This window comes from Myxine glutinosa, chromosome 8 (genome assembly GCF_964187855.1).
Source record: "Myxine glutinosa chromosome 8, kmMyxGlut1.1, whole genome shotgun sequence".
NCBI classification, from domain to species: Eukaryota; Metazoa; Chordata; class Myxini; order Myxiniformes; family Myxinidae; genus Myxine; species Myxine glutinosa.
The window spans coordinates 20,846,294-20,872,666 of record NC_136268.1 but is presented as its reverse complement, the minus strand read 5'-3'; the positions used below and the strand labels follow the sequence as shown (position 1 = coordinate 20,872,666).

The window sequence follows — 26,373 nt, the reverse complement described above, 5'->3', positions numbered from 1 at the left end:
TAGAAATTTGGCAAAGTTGGTGACCTTTCGCCTATGTTAACCTTTTGACCCCCCCAAAAATAGGCTTCTCAATTGGGACGACCTATACAACTTGGTGAAGTTTCGTGACCTGTAGGCCGGTGACAGACAGACAGACAGAACCACAAACGCAACCGACCAATATACTTGAAAAATCTTCGATTTTGCAAGTAATAAAAAGTGAGAGAAGAGGCGCAGATGCAACTGGAGTTGAGGTAGTAGGTTGTAGACAGGAACCACCCAGGGTAGTACTACCGTTTGGACTTCGGAGCGTTAAAGTGGTGCTCGGAACCATCTTGCACGCTCCGTGTCAAGATTGCTGGTCTTACTTTCTGTCTCACTCAAACTACAGCTCACGGGCCCCGCTTCAATCTCTTTCTCGCAAACAAACATCATACACCTTTCGTCATACACTTTTCTTCTCTTTTATTTAAGGGCTGGCCTCGATGAGGGTTATATAGTCCATGCCTAGAGCCTTCAACATAAAAAAGAACGCCACTCGGTAGAGCGCATACCTCCACCAGGCTGAACAGTTGATGTTTTGTATCCACTGATAGGCTGGATCTGCATTCGGACCTGAACCAAAATCAAATCGGCTTGTTCTCGTCACTTATCCAACTCATCTACCAAGTTTCATCCGAATCGTTAACTTTGAGATATCGTGCTATAAATCGTTTTGGACCCCATGTCTCAACGAGGACGAATCGCTTCGAAAAATTAAAAAATTGTCCTATTCGTATCCGCATTCGGATCTTCACCTAAAGCGAATCAATTCATTCTGGTCATGCACCCAACCTGTCCACCAAGTTTCGTCCGAATGTGTCCATAACCTTTTGAGATATCGTGCTCACAGACAAACAAACAGGTGTCAATACATACCGTCCGTTCATATTCGGTGGCGGAGGTAACAATAACCTAGAAAGGAAGGGTGAGCATGTTGAGAGTTAATGGGGATATAAAAGATCATGGTTGTGGATGGGGGATGACCTGAGGTGACGGTGAACAGCTGTCTTGAAGCCCTGAAGGGAAGAATGGGATTGAACAGACTGAGGAAGTTGGTTCCACGGGTGAGAGAAAAAAGGTCTTCTAACGTTTTAATTTATTAAAGTTGGTTGATGATGTTTTTTGAACAGCTGTGCAGCTGCTGATTGTAGAGTTTTAACCCTCCTCCCCTCTCAGGGGCTTACTTTGTCTTCCTCCATGTGCCGCCGGGCAGGTTTCTTTGTTCCCGGGTTTCCCAAGCTGATGCGCTTCCAAGAGCACCACGACAACATTATGAAGAAGTTGCTGCCCAAGCTAAAGAAACACCTGGTGGATGCATAGGCTTTTCTCATCTGTGCTGTTGTTGTTGCTTTTATGCATCAATTCGTGTTCACCATGAGTGATTGGTTTGTTTATTAAAAATACTAGCAACGGTACCCGCCCGAGGGGTGGGGCTCCAATTGGGAAGCCCAAATGAAAAGGCAAAATATCAGAAATTGAAGGTTTTTTTTATTTTAAACGATTCATATAAACATCCGTTGAATCATATCACAGGCAAATCATCAAAATCTAAACTGTATCTTTGGAAGTTCAATAAAAGCCACATTACTGTTCATATCCGTAAATATTATTCCATCGTGTTTCAAATCGTGATCGATACACTATGATCGTGATGATCGTGATCGTGAACCGTGATCGATAATCGTGTTCACAATCGCAATGTCGTATGTACTCCCGATACGTGTACCAAATTCCCGATACGTGTAACTGTACCAAATCAACAGTTAAAAGGATTTTGAGCCGATAGGTGTTACGGCCTGGCAAGATCGATGGAGACAGCGTTTATTGTCCCCCGTCGCACCGCGGAGCGAAAGAGGGACTATGGTTTTCCCCTCCGTCCGTGTGTCTGTCCGTGCGGGCGTGCGTGCGTACATGCGTGCTTAAGCGAAGGACCGCATTCGAATTTGGTGTGTGTGTGCAACCCACGTCAAAATCCAAGATGGCCGCCGCCATGTATGTCTGAACGTTGAGCGGAATATCTTGAAATATAAGCGAAGTTCCAACTTCTAATCTGATGTGTGAGTGTATCTAGGCATAAGTAAGAACGCTATTGAAAATTGGGTCGCCACGTCAAAATCCAAGATGGCCGCCACCATGTTTGTCTGAACCTTGTGAGCGGAATATCTTGAAACATTAGCGAAGTGCCAACTTCTAATCTGGTGTGTGGGTGTATCTAGGCATAAAGAAGAACGCTATTGAAAATTGGGTCGCCACGTCAAAATCCAAGATGGCCGCCTTGCGTCTTCCACTTTGTCAACTCACATCACTTCACCGACGGGGGACCTAGGCGTAACGGTTGTTATACTTTTATTGAAGGACACTGTCTCAAGCCCCAGTCCCCATCACGGATGGGGCTCAGCGGTTTACCCGAGCCTGACGGCGAAGGGCAAGGTACACGCTGGACCATCCAGTGTAGCGCGCGTGCGGCCCCGGATATCGAAGGGCATTAAACGTTCATTAAACATTAAACTTTCATTAAACATTAAACGTTCATTAAAGGATTACGAAACGAAAAACATTAAGAAATTACGTTCACACCTTCACGTCAAACACTACCGTGAACACATACATCGTCACAATGAGAACATCGTCACAATGGACGTTATGCGAACGTGAATGTTACGTGGGAGTCCAAACCTGAGAATACTGGAGACCAAAATGGATATTGGGAAAACTAAATAGCCTATTTTACTCCTGGAGATCCCAGGATTACCCACGCAAAATATCGTTTCGATCGGTTGAGCCGTTTTTGCGGTACCTTCGATCAGACGGACAGACATTTGGTGAATTATAGTAAGATATAAAAACACGAGGTTCGAGGCTCATGGATTGAGATTGTTGTAAGGAATGTGGCATCCTTTACCACCAGGAGACTTGCTCTTGTTTGTCCTCCATTTGGTATCACGTGAAGCATACCCAAGAACAATGGTTTTCTCCTCGCTTCCTGAACTTGTAAATTTCGTCTTTTTTTTGGAGGACAGCCAGGAGATATACACCAACCTGTACACCATGAAATGGTTTTTTCAGTGTTTCCTGGACCGGGTAAGAAGTCCTGAGCATCTATCCAACAAAGTTTTTCGTCTGCAATTATTTGATGTTCTCTCTTTGGATCGCTAAATTTACATCTGTTAAGTGTGACTGTTTCATTTTGGTTGTGCTGCTCTGTTCAACCGACACCTTTTACCCTCACTCTTCGCCTGTGGGACATTTACATGCTGGAGGGAGAGAGAGCGCTTACTTCCATGAGCTACACAACCCTCAAACTGCACAAAAGTGATTATTGTCTTCCTCTCCCATGCAACCTCATCACTTTGGGGCTTTATAATGAGCTTAGGCTATCCTGTCATACACCTGTTTTGTTGTTATCACTCGTAGCGAAGAGCGGGGTTAAGCAGTTGGTTCACGTCTGTCTGTCTGTCCTGTCGCGAAGCGTCAGTTTATGATCGAGGAACAACTTGACTTAAATTGAATGTTGTATTTTGAACACGGATCGGAACAAAAATCGGAAAACAAACCAGTAGTTAAGCAGTACTTTGGCTCTGAATTCGTCCTGATTGCGCATGCGGAGAGAGGAGCGACATACTTATTTTGCTGTCTTCCTGCCCGGCAGTCAAACAAAATTGAAAATTATTCCCAACAGGAAATGTAGTTTTTAAGGACTTCATAAAGGTCAAAAACAACAGGCATGGATAACTAATGTACATGTTGTATCATGTGGTGTAATAGCCACTGTGTCAATGGTGGTAAACTTCCAGAATTAATTAGCCACGTCGCAAGACGCTGGTCATAGAGTGCCCTCTGCTGTTGTTGTTGTTCTTCTTCTTCTTCTTCTTCTTGTTCTTGCAGAGAAGACAAAACCTCAAAGCTCCACCCATTCTGGGAACCATAGCTCCACCCATTGTGGGAGAGGCTTCATATAAACAAATATCCACCATTTTATTAACTCGCATAGCTTTGAGGCCTGTTTTGTAGGCCCGTGGTGTCTTCCTCTCTCACACAGTTTTATTTCAAATCAAATTCGATATACCATTTCATTTTTCACAGTCGCTAACATAGTTTTAGACTCGGTTGAAAAAAAACGGGAAGAAAATCCGATGAAAGTTGCCCTTTATAGAACGAAATGAATTCTCAAAGGCCTGTAACTTCAAGTCCATTGAGATTTTTTTATTTTAAATCGCGGCATGGTCAGTCATACACCGCCCGAAGTAACAGACGGGAAAATGCCGAGATATATATATTTTGTTTAAATCGCGGCATGGTCAGTCATACACTGCCCGAAATAACAGACGGGAAAATGCCGAGATATATTAAAAATTCGTCCATTTGATGACAATCGTCACGATGAAATATTTAATTTATACGTCGTCACAATAATGTGGAGAGAGGAGCATAGCTTCGTTCACGTGTCGCCACATACGGGAAATTGCCGAGATATATATTTTTTAAATCGCGGCATGGTCAGTCATACACCGCCTGAAATAACAGACGGGAAAATGCCGAGATATATTTAAAATTCGTCCATTTGATGACAATCGTCACGATGAAATATTTAATTTATACGTCGTCACAATAATGTGGAGAGAGGAGCATAGCTTCGTTCATGTGTCGCCACACACGGGAAATTGCCGAGATATATTTTTTTTAAATCGTGGCATGGTCAGTCATACACCGCCTGAAATAACAGACGGGAAAATGCCGAGATATATTAAAAATTCGTCGCCACACACGGGAAATTGCTGAGATATATTTTCACTTTGCACAAAAATAACATCAAGTAATCAAATCAATAGGAATGTCCTGTGCCTATAACATCGACGTTATAGGCACAGCTGCATCTAGGCATTGTGTAACATCGACGCGGGTTTTGTTTTAATTAAAACTTTTTGTACTTGTTTTTTTCTATGAGTGTCACAATCTTTATTTTATTTCAATTTAATTTTATACTTGAACACTGTAGAACACAAATCACCTTCTTATTAATTAACAAAACCTCCGGTATTGCATTACTCTGACATGTGATGTAAGGTGGTGTATAAGACTGCATTGACGGTGCTAAGATTTTAAATATGACTTTTAAAATCGTTATTTTGTTTCATTTAAGTTATATACTTGAGCACGACATGGGGTAAGGTGTTCTATGAGCTGTCTAGTTTCCATCTGCAAAAACGTGGGTGTATGGTTTGTTAACCTTATTCCATGACATTATGTATGTTAGTTGTGGTGACTGCAGCTAGGTGTCACTGTTGACATTGTTTCCTGCTTCTGCATTCCCGACTGACTTAGTCGTGTATATACCGCTCCTTAAATAAACTTGGGTTAGTGCTTCCAAACCTCGCAGGTGTTACCGGCTGATCCTTCTCCCTGTTGGAGTGGTGGCACCGTTATCTGAACCTGTGTCCTTCGATCGATGAGATGGATTATTTCTACTTTCTCTGAACTGCCGGAGAACTTCACACTCCGAAGATGGCGGCACATTCGGCCCCTAAACAATGGAGTCTAATGAAGCGCAAAAAAATTACATCTTTCGAGAACTGGCGACAAAATCTTCAGTATTTTCTTTACCTCGACACAAACGTTTCATATTTTCTCATCGATGGCTTCACATGGCAAATAAAACCTAGCAGTTGATCATTTGGGGCCTTGCTGATGACGGAGGGCATGTTCCTGCTGCCGTGTGATCTTGGATTTAATCAAGTCTTGGACCCATTTCATAGTCTTGGATTTAATCGAGCGTTCGCCTGATTACCACCCAGAGGATGTTTTCTAAAGGTTTTTGACCTTTGTGGAGGATACTCTGCTGCAGAAGCATGGGCCCATAACCCATCATGGAGAGCTCTCAATCATCAACGGAGAACTGACCCCTACCTAAGAAAATGAGGTGGTGTTAATATGGCTTAAATTTATCCACCCGGAATTTCATCAGCTAGCTCATTAAGCAACGGTTTAAGTGCAGATGCCATTAAAGAGGGTGAAAAGGGAAGGGCGCCAGGGATTGATGAGGTGTGTGCAAAGATAATAATTGCAGCGGGAGAAGTCGGAGTCTGGTGGGCGAAGAGGTTGTTGTATGTATGAGAGATGGTTCCATTTCGGATGAGTGGAGGAAAGGGTTAATTGTGCCGATATGGAAAGGGAACGGGGAAGTACAGGGGCATTACACTCCTTAGTCATGTCATGCAGGTGCTGGAGAGGGTTCTGAACAGGAGGGCAAGGAATAGTGGGGAGAAGGAGATCGGAGAAGAGCAGAACGGGTTTAGAAACGATAAGGGAATGACAAGGAATGTTCATGCTGGGACAGCTGTTTGAAAAGAGGTTGGAGGTGCAAGGTGAAATGTCATTGTCAGCTTTTCTACATTCCCTAAACTCTCCAGAACTCCACCCCTCCTTCAGCGTCCTCAAACGTATTTTTGACTCGAAGGTCTCAAACTCATTTTGCAAAAAATGTTCGTTTCCCATGAATCGTACACTTTTCAAAATCCAATCTCACCCTTCCCCTCCAAATCATCCCCATCCCCCCTTCCCTCCAAAACTTCCCCATCCCCCCTCCCCTCCAAAACTTCCCCATCACCCCTCCCCTCCAAATCCTCCCCATCACCCATCCCTTTCAAATGTCCCCCCTTGCCCCTTCCCTCCCCTCCCTCCTAAACTCCCCCCATGCCCCTCCCCTCCGAGACTCTCCCTCGCTCCTCACCTCCTAGACTCCCCTCTCACCCTCCTCCTCAAAGCATCCTCCCTGCTTCTTCCCCCTTCCACCTTCATCTCCCCCAACCTTCTGCCTGGCTCTTCCCCCTCCTCAAATAACACCTCACTGTGCCTCACCCAATCTCCATCAAACCTTTTGTCCGCCCCATTCTTCCTTTTCTCCAAGCTATTCTGAAATCTCTGACACACCTTCAACAGCTCTCCCTACCTCTTCCTCCTCTTCCACATCTTACCCTACCCCTCCCCCCCCCCCCCCTGTTCTGTACCCGATGCTCCCCCTGCCTCTTCATTAACGGTATGGACCTCAAACATCCGGGGCCTTCGCTCAAACTTGACTGATCTCTCCATACAGGTTGCTTCTGACAAACCAGATGTGATCTGCTTAACAGAAACTTTCCTCCTTCATGATGTCTCTGATGCCTTGGTATCTCTCCCAGGTTACTCCCTCCTCCGGTATGATAGACCTGAGCCTCGTCCTGGAGGTGGGGTTGCTATCTTTATAAAAAACTCTCTTCCTCACTCGCCCTCCCCTGCCCTCTCTCCACCTTCATCTCCCCCAGGAATACCTTTGGCTACGGCTTCCCCTTCGCTCCCACCTTTTGTACATATGTGTGTTGTACCGTCCACCAAACAGTGATGACTCCATCTACATCTCGCTGTCTGATAATATGGACCAACTTCTATCTACCCATCCCAACTCTCTCTTCCTCATATGTGGTGATTTCAATTGTCACCATGTGAGTTGGCTGGGTGTGGGTACCTCTCTCACCAGCCATGGCTCTTCAGCATAGGACTTCTGCGACTCACTGGGACTGACACAATCTGTCAATTTCCCGACCCGGATCTCAGTCAACGGAGCATCTTCTCTTCTGGACTTGGTTATGACTAACTTCCCTGAAAATGTCTGCTGCTCTTCTTCTGCTCCAATCGGCTCATCTGATCATGTGCTTGTCAAAGTGGACATCTCTCTGACCATTCTCAGAGAGCCTCCTCAGCGTCGACGAGTCTGGCATTTCACTCAGGCCAACTGGCACGGTCTTCAAGCAGCCATCAATCATCTGGACTAGTCTCCCATCTCTAACGCCTCTGACATCAACTCATCCTGGGAATTCTTTCAAAGTAAATTGCTCTCTCTCATGCACAGATTTATCCCATCTCGTCTTCAGTTGTCATACCCTTCCTCCCGTCCATGGTACACGGAATCTTGTGGTGAGGCTGTTGCCCTGAAACAACTTGCTTTCGTCTCCTGGAAAGCAAATCCAATGGAAGGAAATCTCATTTCCTTTCACAAAGCCCGAAACAAGTGTGTGTCCACCCTCAGGAGAGCCAGGAAACAATATCTCACCGTTCTCAAGACCGAACTCTCTTATCTGTCTCCCTCTTCCAAATCCTGGTGGCATCTGGTCAAATCTGTTTCTGGTGTTTGTTCCCCCTCCATCCCCTCCCTCACCTCAAACGGCTTAACGGCTGACTCCGCACGTGAAAAAGCTGAATGCCTCAACTCTGTGTTTGCCTCTAAATCTTGTGTCCCAAACCCATCCCTCTCTGTACCCACCATACCCAGTCGTACCCAGCTGCTCCTGGACTCTGTGTCCTTTCCTCCTGACAAGGTGGAAAAGTTTCTGTCAACCCTCGACTCTGATTCTGCAACTTGTCCTGACGGCATCAGCCCACAGGTCCTAAAATCCTGTTCTTCCGCTCTTTCACTCCCTCTTTCTGTTCTCTTCACCCTCTCTTTTGCTCAAGGTCATCTGCCATCTGCTTGGAAATCAGCCAACATCACCGCTTTGCACAAAAAAGGTGCAAAAACAGATCCTAGCAACTACAGACCAATCAGCCTTCTCCCAATTATCAGCAAAGTCATGGAATCCATCATTGCTTCAGATATGAAATCTTTCCTCTTCTCCAATGGCTTGATCTCTGATCGTCAATTTGGTTTCAGACCTGGTCACTCTACTCTGGACATGCTGCTTCTGCTTTCTCAACAATGGATGGAGGTCCTCAACGCCAAACAGGAAATTAGAGCCGTCTCCCTTGACATTTCACGTGCCTTCGATACGGTCTGGCACCCTGCTCTGCTCACCAAACGCTCCTCCTTTGGTATCCATGGAAATCTCCACGCATGGCTGGCGGACTTCCTCTCTGGTCGTAGTCAACGTGTGGCCCTGAATGGGTTTCTCTCATCTCCTCTTCCTGTTCAGGCTGGAGTTCCTCAAGGTAGTGTTCTGGGCCCTGTGCTTTTTCTGGTCTTCATCAATGATCTCTCTGACTCTCTTGAAAATCCTCTCTATCTCTTTGCTGACGACTCTACTCTCTGTCGCTCCATTCCTCATCCCTCAGATCGGCAGTCTGCGGCCTCCTCACTCTCTGCAGACCTGGACAAAATCACAGACTGGGCAAACAAATGGAACATGTCTTTCAATCCTGATAAATCTCACACTCTTACGATGTCTCTCCGAAAAGACCGACTGGACAACCCTCCCATCCACTTTCTGAATAATCCTCTCCAAGAAGTTCTGTCACTCAAGCTTTTGGGTCTCACTATTTGCCATGATCTTTCCTGGGAAAAATCCACCTGATGGTGTGTCGGCGAGATAGGGGGCACCTCCGGGACACAAAGGTGATGCCGGGGGAGGAGGCTGTTTCACAGCACCACTTGGTTGTCTGCGACATAAGGGTGAAAGGTGCGAGGAGAGCTCGGCGGGTGAAGTACCAACCGAGAATGAAGGTGTGGAGGTTGAAAGAGGTGACAGTAAGGGAGGCATTAAAAGAGAGGCTGAGTAGGGTAGAGGATGATGTGGGTTGAGCTTGAAAGTGGTTGGATGTCAATGAAAGCTAGTCTGTTGGGAGCCGTTGGTGAGGTATGTGGATGGACAAAAGGACCACCGAGGCACTCGGAAACATGGTGGTGGGATGTTGAGGTTGGAAAGAGGATTGACGAGAAGAGGAAGAAGTTCAAAGAGTGGCAGAAGGCGAAGGGTACGGGAGCAGAAACAGCAGAGCATGAAAGTTATAAGGCAGCCAGGAAGGCTGCAAAGAAAGAGGTAGCAAAGGCGCAGGAGGCATGTAGGAAAATGTTCGGAGAACGCTTGGATTCGGAAGAGGGTCAGAAAGCAGTATTCAGGATTGCAAAGCACAAAGCGAAAGAGAGGTGTGATGTGATGGGGGTGAGTTGCTTGAAGGATGAAGTGGGACAAATCGTTGTCGACCCAGATGGAATTAAAGGAAGATGGAAAAGATATATGGAAATGCTGTTGAATACAGAGAATGAATGGGATGGCAACATAGAGAGTAACCCAGTTTTAGGACCGGCAGAGAAGATAACTGAGAAGGAAGTTGAGGAAGCGATAAAAGCAATGAAGAGTGGAAAAGCGGGAGGGCCGACGGGAGTTGTGGGAGATATGTTGAAGGCAGCAGGAAGTTGGGGCGTGAAGAGAATGACAGAGATCTGTAATCTGGTGGTGAAAGAAGGCCGCATTCCAGTGGATTGGGAACTGAGTACCCTCGTCCCTCTATACAAGGGGAAAGGTGACCATCTGGAGTGTGGCTCGTACCGAGCGATAAAGTTATTGGAGCATGGAATGAAGGTATTGGAAAGGGTGTTGGAGAGGAGGATAAGGAAGAAAGTGAAGATCGACGAAATGCAGTTTGGATTTATGCCAGGAAGAGGAACGACAGATGCGCTTTTCATTGTGAGGCAGTTGCAGGAGAAGTACATGGATAAGAGGAAGAAGTTGTTTTTGGGGTTTGTTGATCTGGAGAAAGCATTCGATAGGGTTCCACGCAAAGTATTGACATGGGCATTGAGGAAGTTAGGAGTGGAGGAATGGTTGATCAGAGTCGTGATGGCAATGTACAAAAGAGCACGCACAGCTGTAAGGACGAAGGACAGGAACAGTGGTGAGTTTGAGGTGAAGGTGGGAGTGCATCAGGGGTCGGTACTAAGTCCACTACTATTTGTAGCTGTGATGGAGGTGCTGGCTCAGACCGTAAAGGAGGGTTTACCGTGGGAGTTGTTGTATGCAGATGATCTGGTGTTGATTGCGGAAAGTATGGATGGACTGAAGGAAAAGATGAACAAGTGGAAGGAATGTATGGAGACAAAAGGTCTGAAGGTGAATATCGGAAAGACAAAGGTGATGGCAAGTGGTAAAGCATGTGGTGAGGTGGAAAGAACTGGGAAGTGGCCGTGTGCTGTGTGCAGGAAGGGTGTCGGAGTGAACTCCATTCAATGTACAATGTGTGCTGAGTGGGTTCATCAAAAATGTAGTGGTCTGAGAGGGTCATTAACCAGTGTGGCAGCTACATTCAAATGTAAGGTGTGCACAGAGGGAGCTGCAGATGGAGGAAATGTTGAGTTGGATCTTGGAGACGGCGTGAAGCTGGAAGGTGTGAAAACATTTTGCTACCTCGGAGACATGCTGAATGGAGAAGGTGGATCAGACTCGGCAACGGTTGCTCGAGTGAGATGTGCATGGAAGAAGTTTCGGGAACTGAGTGGCGTGCTGATGAGGAGGAGAGTGTCGCTGAAGCTGAAGGGAAAGGTGTATGCTGCATGTGTGAGAAGTGTTATGATTTATGGGAGCGAGACATGGGTAATGAACGTAGAGCAGCAACGAAGGCTGGAAAGGGTGGAAATGCGAATGGTTCGATGGATGTGTGGAGTATCGTTGAGAGAGAGGAAGACAAATGATGAATTGCGAAAGATGATGGGAATATTGCCTGTGATTGATGCTGTGAAGAGGAACAGGTTGAGATGGTTTGGTCATGTATTGAGGAAGGATGAAAGTGACTGGTTGAGAAGAGTGATGGAAGTTAATGTAGAAGGAAGTAGAGGACGGGGAAGACCGAGAAAGACTTGGCTAAAGATGGTGGAAGAAGAAATGCGGGCAAGGGGGTTAACAAGGAGAGATGCAGAAAATAGGGCAAAATGGAGAAGATTGTCATGGGGACCGCAAGGCTAACCCCCGCTCTAGCAGGGAACATGGCCTTAAAATGCATGTTGTTGTTGTTGTTGTTGTTTCCTGGGAAAACCACATTTCAAATCTGGCCTCCAAAGCCAGTCGCCGACTGGGCATCCTCCGTCGTGCGAAGTCCTTCCTTGGCACACCTGAGCTCCTCACCACATACAAGGCTTTCATCCGCAGCTCTATGGAATACTGCTCTCCCCTCTGGTCTGGTGCTCCTGCCTCACACCTAGCTCGTCTTCACGCTGTTGAAACCAAAGCGTTCAGAATCATTGGAATCTCCCGCGATGAAGCTAACTCCAAGGGCCTTTCACTCACTCACCGCAGGCAGGTTGGTGGTCTTTCCGTCTTCTACCGACTCCTCTCTGGCCTTGCCCCCCCAGCTCTCTCTGGGCTCTGTCCCCCAAATATTCCTACAGGTCGCACAAGATCTGCATGCAACCCTCTTATGGTTAAACTGCCAAAATCAAGACTTTCTGCCCACCTTCACTCCTTCATTCCTCTTTTCTCCCGCCTCTGGAACAAACGCCCTCACTCTCTTAAATCCCACTCCACCCTCCAGGTCTTTAAAACAGCTGTTCACCACCATCTCTTATCCTCCCCCATCCAAAACCTTGATCTTTTCTACCCCTGCTAATTTCGGTCCCCTTGTGTTTTATACCTCTCCCCCTTCCCACGCCGCCTCTCCCCAAGCCCTCTCCCTCCCAGACTTCTCCCTTCTCTCAAATGTTGTGGTTGTGTGCTTCCCCTTCTCTCCCCATCTTGTCTTCCGCTCCCTCTTTTTGTATATTTTGTTTGTCTGGTTGATTTGTTTGTGAAATAAATGTTAGCTCTTCCACGAGCCTCGATTCAGTATACAAAAAAAGAAAAAAAAAAAATTGGGATTTGTGGATCTGGAGAAGGCCTACGACACTGTTCCGAGAGAGATGGTGATGGCGACACTGAGATGGATGGGAGTGCCAGATGCAGAAGTTAGGTTGGTGGACGAGATGGGCAAGGGAACAAAAGGAAGAGTTTTGGTTGGTCCTGAGATGTCGGAGAAGTTCAATGTGAACATCGGTTTGAGGCAGAGAAGCGATTGCAACCCACTCCTGTTTATCATGGTGATGGAGCTGGTAAGTAGGAAGGTAGACATGAAAGATATTCTGGGGAGGTTATTGTATGCTGACGATCTGGTTGTTGGGGTGGAGAGTTGGTGGGAGATGCAGGAAGTACTGGGGGAGTGGAAGGAGGCATTTAAGAAACATGGGCTGAAAATGAGCATGGAGAAGGTGTAGGTGATGTGGGTTGGGCAGCAGAAAAAATAAATGAATGTCAGGTTGGAAGGGAAAGGAGGAGATCAAACGAGGAAATAGGTTTGTGTATCTGGGTGGAACAGTGACCGGCAATGGTAAGTCAGAGGTAGATGTATGGAGGGGGAGTCAGGTGGGTGTGAATGCCTCAAAGAGAATGTAGAGTGTAATGGCAGACAAAGATTTCAAGGAGGTTGTAAGGAAAGTTTCTGTTGTCTTGTTTAACGCCAGCCTACCTCTACGGTCTGTAGATGGTGGCAGTGACAGAAAGACAACGGAGGCTCCAGGTTTGCAAGAACAACTAGGTCAGGAGGATTGTGGGAATGAAGAGGGTGGATAGAAAGAGAATGGATGAACTGAGGGATGAGATTGGTGTGCAAATGAGCTTGATGGGGAGATTGGTAAAATTCTGGCTGAGATGGGCTGGCATTTGTTGTGGATGGGGGAAGAGAGAATGACAAAGAGAGCGGATAGGCTGAGGGAATAAGATAGAAGGAAAAGAGGTTCTCAGTAGCATTTTTAAGTATTTCATTATTTCTTCAGTAAGTGCAAGTTTCTTCCTGAGTCCGACCATCGATTTATGGCCCGTATTCGTCATGTGGGGATTTGACTGTTCTGACAGTGAAGAAGACCACCTTGATGTGAAACCTGAGCCTCCCAGCCCTGGGCTGGCTGTGAGGCATGTGGATACGAACAAGTCCCCATTCATGTTTGCATTTTTCAACAAGCATCCCCTTCGTCTTACATTGGACAGTTGTTCAGAAACTAACATGATACGCTTGTTATTGGACAGGAGTGTGGACACGAATATTGTGCAAAGTACTCAACAGGTGTTTCAGGCTGACGGTGCCATGCCTTTAAACATCGTGAGCGAAACTCGACTGTTGTTATTGAGGAACAATTTTACTCAACTTTGAACGTGCTTGTGGTCCCCGAATTGGATGTGGATGTACCAGCTGGAACTCCATTATTGATTGCCAATTATATAGGCCTTTGTCCAACTATGCAACTCGTTATAATATTTGACTGTGAACCAATTACCTCTGAACACTCATGCCATTCGACGTACATAAGGGGCTGTAGTGCTCCTGCTGGTGGCCCCACAATTTGTCCTGGAGTTCAGATTGAAATGGTAATTCCTGAGGGCATCGACCACGAGTCTTATGTTGGCATTCAGCTCTATCTCAACTCCCCTTGCACCTGTTTGCTGCTGCCTAAGCGATTTTGGTCTGAGCCTAACCATGTTCACTCTGTGGCTGATCGGTTCAGAATTTCCAACACCACTGACCTACCCATAAAGCTCTGTAAACACACCCATGTGTGAATTGTGCACTCCATTGCCAGCGTTTCTGATCGGATACTGCCTTCACCCACGATCCATACAATTGAGCCTCCTCTCTTTACAGATGATGGTCAGCTAATAAACAATGATCCAGACGTCACTGTCCATGATGTTCTGACTGAGTGACCCTTACCCTTTACTAAACAGATCCGCATGGATCACGACGCAGATGGAACGCAGTGATGTTCGCCGAGTTAATGTTCATTAACGACAGAGTACTCACCTATCAAAAAAGCCACCGTCAGCAATGTAAAAAGGTATCTGTCGCAACAGTTGCGCAATGGACTCTTGTCTGTACGGCGTGATGAGCCACTTGCCCTCACTCGTGAATGTATCATGATATCATGGTCAGTAGTTGCTGGTCTGTTATCTGTGCTTCACATTCGCTTTGGACACCCGAGCAGCAAACACGAGCTGAAGCAAATGTTCCATCGATATTTCTTCGCTCTGGACCTTGACGGTTCCATTGAAAGTGTTACTGAGTCATGTCATACCTGCACATCCCTGAGGCACTTTCCCAACCTGGTCATTGAGCAGACAATTTCGACCTACGCCCAGGATACAGGAGCAGTTTCCTTTGCTGCTGACATTCTTAAATAGAAGAACCACCTTTAAGAGGCCATGTGCCGACATTCTTAAATACTACCGCCAATTGATCTTTGTTCTTCGGGAGACTGCCACTTCCTTCACCACCACCTGTTTTATCAACAACGAATGCAAAGCGACACAACTCGATGTCCTGACTCGTTTATGCATAGATTTATGTCCTGTTCATTGTCCCCTTATAACTGTACACACTGATCCCGCTCTTGGATTGAAAGTCATGGCCAATAGTCCCACGCTCGGCGGTTTGGGTATCTCCATAGACATTGGATGAATCAAGAACACCAATGAGGATCCCGTGGCCGAACGAGCTACTTGAGGAGCTGAGGGACAAGTTACAACTTGAAACCCCTGAAGGTTGTGCTGTTACATCTCATACCCTCACCTTTGGGACATACAGCCAGAACTCCTGCATACGCAATCGTGGCCTGTCTGCCCGTGAGATGTTATACCGATGTGATAAGTTCACCAACTTGCCCCCACCTCTGAGATGATCAGATTTCCTGAATTCCATGTCCTTACGTCCTTATTGTACAAAATGTTGAGCATTGTAATGTTTCACTTTTTTGCTAATTTGAATGATTTGATTTCATATCTAGTTGTACATTTCTAAAAACTAGCTAATGTTTCATTATCAACTGCATGTGATCTCGATTTGGGGGTTGTTGTTAGGGAGTAAAAAGGGAGTGAGGAAGTTTTTGTCACTCTGTTCGTTTATTTGGCGGTTACAGGTGTGCATAGGTTCACATAGGTACACATGAGGGTATGACTGTGCGAAGCAGTACTACGATTCTGGGTTATTTATTCAAAAAGACGTTTTATTTTGCCCTTGCCTACTAACTCGTGAATCGTTGTTCCACAGGCTCTTGGCCAGGAATTTTTGCCTGAAGTTGATTGACAAAATTTTCCCTTTTTGACCTAGAGCGGCTCATGAAACTGGAGATGGAAGGACTCGTTTACTTCCTGCAACATGAGCTCGCACAGAACTTTCAGGTCGATGACGACATGGTCGTGGAACAGCTTCAGGCTTCCATGTCTGAACTGCGCAAGTTGAAGCTTGCTCTGCCTTCTCCAGGTAAGGGAGCACACTTTGTTTAACCCCATTATCTTTAACACTGGATCTTCCCTGCTTTTATCAATCACTGGTGGGCTCGACACAATCTGGTGTTTTTACCGCTTATTGTAGTCTAACCCTTCGGACATCAGCCCCTAGTTGCTCAAAGCTCGGATAAGCACTATCCTGTGGATAAGTTACTTATCCCGGGATAAAATTTATCCAATGGATAATGTCCGTTGTTCAAAGCCTGGATAACCTTTTCCGCTGGATAAGGTGTTGATTTTCCAGATAACTTTATCCGAGTCTCCTCTGGCCTGGATAAACGCCTTGCCCATGATTACTAAGGCGTACCTAGGTTTGTCAAATTCATAAGGTGTGGAAGGCGTCGTGGCAATCACCAACCACGCTTCTTCTTCTCATCATACGTTACGGTGTTGGAAAATTTACTCCTGATGACCCAGATATACTCTTGTCACCTGACACAACATATCCCTTGCATTTGGTGTAAAGTTTGCCTTCCTCTTTCTCTTTTGACACTCTTCTGCCACCATTATTGTTTTGCCAGCAGACAACAGTGCAATGCATTGTGGGATACCATGTACCTGCCAAACGTTTATCCACACCTTATCCAGCAGTTAGCTATCCTACCCTTATCCACCCTTTGAACAACTGTAGTTTATCCGTCGGTTAGTTAACCCTCGGATACGAATTTTAACCAGAGGAATAGCTCTTATCCTGTGGTTAAATTATCCGAGTTTTGATGAATTGGGGCCTGGGAGTTTTTATTGTCCAACTATCTTTGTGTCCATTTTGTAAGTTTGGGTATCTATCAAAATGATTTCCACCCTTCTGTTTGACCATGCCCTCCACGACTAATTTTTCTTTTCTTTTGTACTTTTCTAGGAAAGCCTGAAGAATTTCCACAGAGGCCTTCGGGCCAACTTCCTCAGGAGACGAGCCCACCAGTCGAGCTTAATGGTACAGTGAATGGGCAACAAAAGAGTAGCAAAGCTGTTACACCAACAGCCAAGGCTGAGGGTCGAGTCTTGGCAATCAGCACTACTGCAGCAGCGACATCTCTTCGTTCTGTGGAGTCATCAGCAGTGACTCGAGGCAAGAGAAAGAAACAAATTGTGGGACATCGTTCTCCTTCAAGCCCGGAAAATGGTTTGACAAACCTGCTGGCGAATGAGAATGTGTCGCCATCGTCTCACTTTGTCCCACAGTGGAGGAAACCTGCAGAGAGCGTAGACAGGTCAACTACTGCCACAGATGGTGCTTCTACTTCAAAAATGATTCCAGTCACAGACACTTTCCTGCAGAACTGGAGTACAGTTATAAGTGTGGACAATGTAGTGCGAGGGGATGATCATATTTCCGAGCGACGCACGTCGAGGCATTCGCTTTATGAAAATGTGATTGAGAGTTCTGATGGAGGCTTGAATGGTGAAAGTGAAACTTTGGTTATAGACAGTAGGCCTGTGCTTAGCTTTTCGAAAAGGCAGAGCATAGTTGGAAACGATTCTCACAACAGCGTGGAGCAATTGGGGAGGAATGCACCCTCCAAAGGTGTGGAACACGAAACTTGTTTGGTGCAAGGTTCAGTCAAGGGTTCTCCTTCACTTTGCAGCAGCCGCTCTGCTCACGGTACACCACTGCATGCTCCTGCCTTATCCTGTGAAGTAAGCAGCATGCCTGTCATTCCGATAGCAGCAGCGACGTCACCAAATAAGGGCACAAAAACAGTCAGACATAACGGAGTAATGGATTCGATAAATACGGGAACAGAAACCTTTCCCGTGATAAACCCAAAGCTTAACCAGAATTCTCAGCAATTTGCGAGTAAAGCTGAAGCAGGATTGCCTGGCGCTATCCCTTCGCACAGCAGGAGCATTGATTCGGCCCTCAAGCAGCCGTGGCCAATTATGGAAACCTCCCAGGGCTCAGGCACTGCTCAGCTTCAGGCCTCTGCCCCATGCCTGGTATTTGAAGACGGGCAGTTCTTGAGAATGGCTGAAGAAACCGTTTTGATCCCAGCAATGCCACGTGTCCGCGTGGTGACTGCTCTGGGAAACAGTGCGGTGGTATAGCAGTGGTTGTACCAAAATAGAATGGTTTGACCTTCCATCGAGGTTCACATGTGCTCGTCACATCGAGTAGATCATTTGCTTCGTCAATGACCAACGTGATCGACGTTTGCCATGACCAGTTGGAGTCGTGTCAACAAACTCTTATTACCTTTGCAGGTTCTGACTCATCTTAAAAGTGTGTGATGAGATTCAAGTGTCTTTTGAATGTTCTTGAAAACAATTCCTCAGATAGGGGTAGGGGACTGCTAGTTGTATGGTTTACAGGGAGAAGAGTGTCGAGTTGTGTTGCATGAGAGATCAGCTGGTGAAATGGAAAGAATGGTGACTGACTGGGTGGCAGTGACAGTGTGGGTTGGGGGGTTAGGGAGGCAGTGTGGAGTTTGCAAAGACAATAGGATTTGAGCTATTGCTGGGATCAAACTTGGACAAAACCATCATTCCAGCTGGACCTGCTTAGTTTCTTTAAAATCAAATTAATGCACGTTGCTGACCACGCAAGTTTATGCCAGGTCTAGGTTTAGGCCACAAAAGGAGCCCTGTGTTTGAGCTGGAGCTCTTTTTGGTACCAGGACTCTTTTTCGAGGTCGAGGTGGTCTCGGCCCTTGGGTTGGATAGCCAAAGTGGTGGCATTGTGGATGTCACCTCTGCTTGTGGCAACCGTTCCTTGAACTCTTTTTTTTTTTTTTTTTTGGCAAATCTGAGGTTCTCGATTTCTTTTTTTCCACCTTCGGAATCTGAGTTACTCATTCATGTTTTTATATTCCATTTTATGTGATATTCAGTGCTTAAAGCTTCCAGGACTTAAAAAGTTTTTCTTTGTATCTATTCCTCACTGGTGAACAGACCAGCCATCATGATTGTGTCCATTCCCCGAGTACTATTACCCGAACAACCGTTTCGCTCACTGGGACAGTTTTTTTTTTTTTAACAATGTAAATAAATAAATATGCGTTCCTTTATTCGGTACCAGATTGAGTTTCTGGATTGCCGCTGGAAAACAACAGGGAAGATGACCGATGATGGTATGAAAGATGAATTTTTTTACAGATGTGTATTTTTGAGCAGTCGTGATTTCCACCCTTGTGTTTTTGTACGCTACGTGTAACCTTCGCACCTGTCACCGATTTATCGTACTTGAGCATTCAAAATGACGTTTGTAAATAGACGAAGGCACGAAACCTCTTCGGATTTTTGCTATTATTGTGTGTGTATAGCAAGCCTGCACAATTCGTTATATTTGCCTCGTCGTTTGCCATTTGCTGCACGACGGTCAACTCCGTGTATCGACATAACTATGCTTCCCAATTAGCTAACCCGGTAGTTTTTGTCGTATTTTTTTTTTTGTTATTATTTTTTCTATCCAAGCCCGACGGTGACATGTACAGCGTTTAAATGTAAATTGTATAAGTGCCGTCGCTTTCCCAAAGCTGATGTTTTTGTTTTAGTATTTATAAGTAAATGTACTTGGAGAGGTGAGGGGAGGCAGAAGATCATGAAGTATTTCCAGTAGTTTTTGTGCTCAATCGTTTCACAAGTCTGCTTTGAACTTTAGGTTACTTGGAGTTCATCACTGGATCCTGCCTTCCTATATTGAGGATTGCTCCTTTCTTTTTGCTTCAGGGGTCATGTTTGGGGGATTGTGGGATGTTATGGGGCAGGAGGGGTGGGTGGTACTGTTCTAATTAATTATTTCAATTGATCAACCCAGTATTTAAAAAGGCTCGTTACAAGTAACTGTTCCGTATTTCGTATTTTTGTACCTTTATTTCTATGCATTTCCAGTACAACTAGAATGTGATGATGCATATTGTCTTTTTTTACGATTGCACACAAACGCAACAGTTCTCCAACTCTTGGGCACAAACCCAATTGCTCCCCCCTCCGGAAATTCTCATGGGACGTGTAAATTGATTCTGTGCTTTCAATATGCTTCTGCTCGGTCAACACTTGCAGGTTTGATAAAATCCTGAAAAATGTCTCGCTCTATCTCTCCAAAAAGACATTATGGCAAACCCTCCCATCTTCTTCCGAAACAAACTACTGGAAGATGCACAAACCTTTCGGCCTCACCATCAGCTGTGATCTTTCTTGGGCAAGCCACATGTTATATCTAAGTTGGCCTTCAAAGCCAGTCATCCTCAATCGTGCAAAGTCTTTGATTGGCACACCTGAACTTTTATCTACCTACAAGGCCTTCATCGACAGAGTACTCATTTCCCCTCTGGACTGCCCCCTGCCTCACTTCCTCAGCTTGACGTTGTGAAAACAAAGGCCTTCAATGTTATTGGAATCTCCCGCGATGAAGATGAGTCTATCGGTCAATCACTTTCAAGTCTACAGACAGGTCTGTGGTCTCCTTTCTGCTCTTGTATCCTCTGCCTTCTCTGTGCATTGTCTCCCCCAGATCCCACAGTGTCCTTCACGTGAAGAATATGCGAGTTATCGTCGCACCATGAACAAATTACCAATTCCTACTCTAACCGACAGAGGGAATTGCATCAGCAGCATGGCCATGCCCTCAGCCAATGACCCGACCGTGCAGACTTGTGCTGTATATGAAAGAAGAAGAACTCTCCCGAAACCCATCTCTTTTCAGTTTGTCCTTCCACTTCTGTGATTGAGAGTTTGCAGCTGTGTCTATCTTATTCACCCCCTGTGTCCTCCCATTGCTCTAATTCATCCCCAACACCCTTTTCTCCTAACTACAGCTCCAACTGTCTGAGACATCAAAATAGTGGCTCTTCTTATCCTTTTTCTTCTCCAGGGGTGCACTCCATCATTTTGAAGGATCAATTCAAAACTTGTGGTGTTGTTGACATTTCCCATGAGAATATTTTTCTTTTAATCCATCTTTGTCAACACTTTTGGATTTGGACGAAACTTGGTGGATGAGTTGGTCAAGTGAAATGAAGAAGGTGATTCGAGTTTGGTTCAGGTCCAGATCCACATCTGGCCTATCATTGGGCAACAAAACACAAACTGTTCAGCTTGGCAGAGGTTTGCGCTCTGCCAAGTATCTCACCCAACTTACGTTGGTGTGTATTACGTCTGAGTTTTAACAGAATAACCACAGTGTAAGGATTTATGTGTGAAGACTGAGAAAAGAGAGGGAATCAAACAGGACACAGCTGTATTTATCGCGATCTTGGCAAAGGATACAGAACGACACACCTCACGGGTGCTAGTGCGGAACGCACGTCCACTAGGACTCAACGCACATCTCACCCCCCACCCCCCTTCAGAACGGGATGTTCAAACTTCCCTTTACAGTAGGCCCAGGAGACGGGTTTCTTCCATGGGCAGGTATAATTCTTCAAAGCAGAACCGTACAGCATAACAAGTACACCAATGGGCGCAGCACGTACCTAGAGTCAAAATCACCACCACGGCCACGCTTCTGTTTTCTCTTTGCACCTAAAACAAAAACAACGGAAGTGACTCAAAGAAAATGTGACAATTCAAATAACCGCGAGTTAGCAGCATTTGCTCATCTATAACTAGAACGGGCACTCGGTAGAGCGCATACCTTCGCCGCAGCTACTGTTCTGTACTTGGCATGGGAGTGTAGGGAACAGAACAACAAAAATACGATTTTGACCTTTTCGTGACCTTGACCTTGACCTTTGACCCGATTGCTCCCAAAATCTAATCAAATGTGTCCCGTATAATAACCAATCATCCCACCAAATTTCATGCAATTCGGTTGAATACTTTTTGAGTTATGCGAATAACATACACACACACACACAGACATACAAATAAATACACAGCGATCAAAACATAACCTTCCGCTTTTGCGAAGGTAATAATGAAAAGCAGTGTGTGTATGCCGTCTCCTCCATAACTCCAAAACCATGAAACCGATCAGCCCCACATTTTGCGTGCATACTTCTCGACCTCCAAGGGATTGCATGAATGAACACTGGGTGTTTGGGTGTGTTTTTGAAGATCATTTACGCTAACAAGCTTACCTTTGCCTTGGTCAGCCTGCATTCAGGTCACTCAGCTTGGGTGTCTTGATTCCACCATTTTATCTGCTCAACTGAAGCATCCATTGCTTCAGAACAGGTCGGTTTCTGTGCAATAAATCTTAATATCTATGAATGGTAATTTAGCTGATCTTCATACCTACGAATCGCTGTATTCCTGTATACGTCACAATGCTTATAATGCCAGTTTTCATGCCTTTATTTAATTTCCGCAAAGATCGAGAATCATCTCTTCACCTGAACCGAATTTCGAATTTTAACTCTGGAATTGACCTCATCAGCAGTTCGACTCTTAAAAAGTGTTCATTTGTCTAATTCGGACATTGTGGGACACTCCAGGCATCTCAACAGTATTTTGGAGTGCTTGAGCTGCTTGGCGAGTGCTGTATGAGCAGCTTGATAATGGAACATCCCATGAGGTGGAACACACCTGCTCCCTCCTCAGATTGTCTATTTTATTTATTTCCTTCCTTTAAAAGGTACATACTGTATATCGATGAATGAAGGCAACTCCTCCCCTCACCCCCTCCTCGTGCCTCGCCTTTGTTGTGCGACCTGTCACTTCCACATAAATACACGCGTATAGGAATAAAGTCCATCAGCCTCGTGTTGAAGTTCCAGCATGTTGGTTTGAGCTGTGAATTTAAAAGTCGACGAAAAACGTTTTTTTCAAATTCGATAAACATTACAGAGAAACAATCTGCTTCTGATAATTCTTCTTTTTCAAACTCGAAAAGCATTACAGAGAAACTCAGCCATGATAATTCTTCTCCCAGAGAAACAGCGTGAACATTGGCAACATAAATTGCCCAGATCTTCTTCAAACTCATGCGAAACTATTTATTCAAACTCGGAAAGCATTACAGTCCACAGGTCATCAGGTGAGGTGCTGCTGGACCGTCATTCGCAGTCTTTAACCTTGGTCCGCATTCTTAGTCCGCAGTCCTTAACCTTCATTCACAGTCCTTTAATTGATCCTTAACCATTGGTGGATAGTGCCAAAAACGATACATAGCAGGATATCTCAATATGTTATGGATGGATTTGGACGAAACTTGATGGACAGGTTGTGTGTGTGACGAGGAAGAATCGATTCGATTTTGGTGAAGATCTGAATGTGGATTCGGATATGAGAATTATTTAATTTTTAAAGTGATTCTTCACCATTGGGAGTTTGGGCCAAAAACGATACATAGCAGGATATCTCAAAATGTTATGGATGGATGTGGACGAAACTTGTTGGACAGGTTGTGTGTGTGACAAGGACGAATCGATTAGATTTTGGTGAAGATCCGGATTCAGCATGTATAATTTTTAATTGATAAGGCATGATGTGAGATTGATCGTGCCCATCTTCACTTTTGGCATCTCGAAAAGAGTTCACGCCTTATGAAGGTAAATAAGTCTCTGCATGAGTTGTTCTCTGCTGCCTGTTATATAGCGTCATCATCTTCACTACTACCTTCCATGCCATCGCAACTGTCTGACGCAGACTCCTCTCTTGTGTATACACGGTAGCTTGACCTTTGGTGATGGTCTTCAGCTGCCCCAACGTCCCTGCGTTTTCAATAGGAAGCATCCGCAGGTCCATCTTTCTTACAGAAGTTTGTCTGACTGTGACGTCAGTGCGGAGCTGAGCACACTGAACCAGACTTAGAGTTCTGTCCCTGAAGGTGTTTGTTAACCTTTTGGCAAAACATAGACTGAGCCTCAAACACTCCAGGTGAACCCTCTTGCCTTGTTGAAGCTCGTCGAGAATGTTCATGATCATCAAAGTTCCTTTGGCAGTTATTTAACCCAGAAGCTTTTAACGGGTAAATTTGCTGCGGCGTTTACAATGGTGTCGCACTTACGGGAGTTCCCCCTCTGGAAGGTCCTTTAGGGTAATGAAAACGGTCATGATTTCGGATTTCTGCTTTTCCCTCAAACTCAAAAATACAAGAGTAAACAGAAGTTCATCAATCAGAAGAGTTGATCATTCTACGTATTAATCAGTCGTGTTTTTACTCTCTGGTACATTGATTGTGATGTATTTGTAGTATTTGGTGTCCCATGAACAGCCATACCGAGTCATTGAATAATTCGATTATTTAGGTTATTTCAAATTGTTTTTTAAATGATTTCAAAATGCAGTTTTTTTTGACTCAAAATAGCCGTTTCCATGGCAACTCCAGGTCAAGATGCATGGAATTCACTCAGAGGAATTGCAGGTATTTATTTGAAACCATCTACAACCTTCAAATCAATTTTATCAATGAAATGCAATCTATTTATTGGGAATATTAAAACGTGGTTTTTGCCCCAAATTTCTTATGAAGGTGTCAATGTGCAATGGTCATCACATCAAAATATGTTCCCTTGCCAAAGACTTTTCCAAAAAACCCTCTGAGGCCTTGCCACCCCAGGTGGTACTCACAAGTCAAATTTCCGCACTTGGCCCATGGACAACAGTATGTAATAAATAAATATAAATTAATCGGTAATTATATTGTTTTGTCAGGTCAGTCTTTTGGGACTGCCACAGGTAACACGTAACCCAATTACCTGCCACATGACCAGGTGGCATGGTGTCTCCTAAAAATCACCCATCCGGTTTGGACCGGTTTGGATCAAACCAAACACTTTAAAATGGTTCTAGTTTGTTATAAAAACGATTGAGAATAAAACGTTTATTTTTTAAATGTTTGTGGCCTCACTCTGGATAACTTTTTAATCGTTTTAATCACTTTGTCCCAATTCGATGTAACCGCCATTTTCTTCCTGTATCATCCTCACATATGGAGTAAAGTTTTTGCTGCTGTACTCCATGGCACGATCCCCGATTTAACAGAAGTAACAAACACGGGTGAAAACATGACCTCGGTGCACATTAGGTGCAGATGTATTGAGAACACCTGATGGTGGGTGGGAACGTATTAAACGTTGTCTATTTATTACGTATGCACGCACATGCACAATGAATGTTCGGACTCGTCCCAAAGAGTCAGACTGGGACACACACATAAGAACAGAAGTGCTGCTCACGGGAATATCGATGTTCAGAAACATATTACAAATTTAACTCTGAACCTTCAAACAAATAAATTATATCCCAACCTCAAAGAATCGTATTATTTAAATAAATTATCTACTCAAGTTGAACTCTATGACGTAAAACATCAATAATATCCCTTCAATGTAAAAATAGGTGTGGAGACTCCATTTTAAAAATTAACATTTTACATTAAAACAACTGGTGATGTTTTATAATCGTTATAAAATCGTTCCACATCTTTTGCTGATCTCAATCGTTTTGTTGTCCCGTTCCCGCGTCTCGTTCTGACGTACCTTGTCCTTTCCCACTAATTTGTGGAGTTCGCCGCCTCAGCCCTCAATCTCCTCAAAGAAACAGCGATTTCCGCTTTTCACTCATTCTTCAACCCTTCTCTGCCTGGACGCCACAATATGTTTTCTTTTTAATAGTACATATTTTCACACTTTTCTGGCTCCTTTGACAAGAACAAAAAAATGAATAAAATTGGTAATCGCTTTTGGATAAAACTTTTTTATTGTTACGAATTTACAACCTTCCTCTTACTGTTTTTCCTTCTTTCGCTCATTTATTTAACTTGCACGTCTAACCGTAAGTATTTGTTGGTAAAAGTATTTGTTTCGAATTTTAAAAGTTTACTTTTAATCACATTTTAAAATGGTCAATATTCTTTTTAATTCACCGACATTGCAGAATCTTCTTTTTCACTGCACTCTCTTTGCTGACACGGTGTTATAAATAGAACCTCCGTGTTGACTGGCACTTCTTCTTCTTCTTTCGTCTTCTTCTTTTTCGGCCCCCTATTTTTCTTCTTCTTCTTAGAGACGGCAAGCATGGCTGGTGTTTTCCCAACCAAAACAAAGAGCGCGGTCACGTGATCGGGTACGTGACGTCACGGTAAACATCGCCGTAAGTGGTTGTGTAAAATGATGACGTGGATTTCCACTCGTTCCCAAGGTGTTTAGAAAGTAACTTACCATTCCTTATTTCGAGTCCAACATTGGCCCCCTTGTATTTGCAGGTGTGCATTTAAATATTTCCAGGTTGTTGTTTTTTGAACGACGGTTTTTCACCGAGACTGCTTGACCGTTGGGGAAATTTTTTGCTCAGTTACGCCCAACCGTTTCCATAGGAGCGAAAGCGGTTCTCGTCGAAAAACGGTATTACTTTCGCTTGGTGTGAAACCTCTCGAAATACACGTTTCGGAATTCCCAATGTACGTTTGGGACAACGCGAAACACGT

At 44.8% G+C, this 26,373-nt stretch overlaps 2 protein-coding genes across 2 annotated transcripts in view; both read left to right on the top strand.

Annotated features, from left to right (window-relative positions):
• LOC137417092 (USP6 N-terminal-like protein) overlaps positions 1–3,177 on the top strand; it is a 77,855-nt gene extending 74,678 nt beyond the window's left edge. The window contains exons 8-9 of the mRNA XM_078783935.1: positions 1,235–1,329; positions 3,037–3,177. Of these exons, the coding sequence (XP_078640061.1) occupies positions 1,235–1,329; positions 3,037–3,177 (236 nt within the window). The remainder of the gene's footprint in view (positions 1–1,234; positions 1,330–3,036) is intronic.
• Positions 3,178–3,238: 61 nt separating this feature from the next.
• LOC144893230 (uncharacterized) lies at positions 3,239–19,907 on the top strand. Its single transcript, XM_078782982.1, has 3 exons — positions 3,239–3,333; positions 15,886–16,038; positions 16,924–19,907. Exons 1-3 carry the CDS (start codon positions 3,273–3,275, stop codon positions 18,108–18,110), a joined length of 1,401 nt encoding a protein of 466 aa, XP_078639108.1. The 5' UTR covers positions 3,239–3,272; the 3' UTR covers positions 18,111–19,907.
• Positions 19,908–26,373: the final 6,466 nt, after the last annotated feature.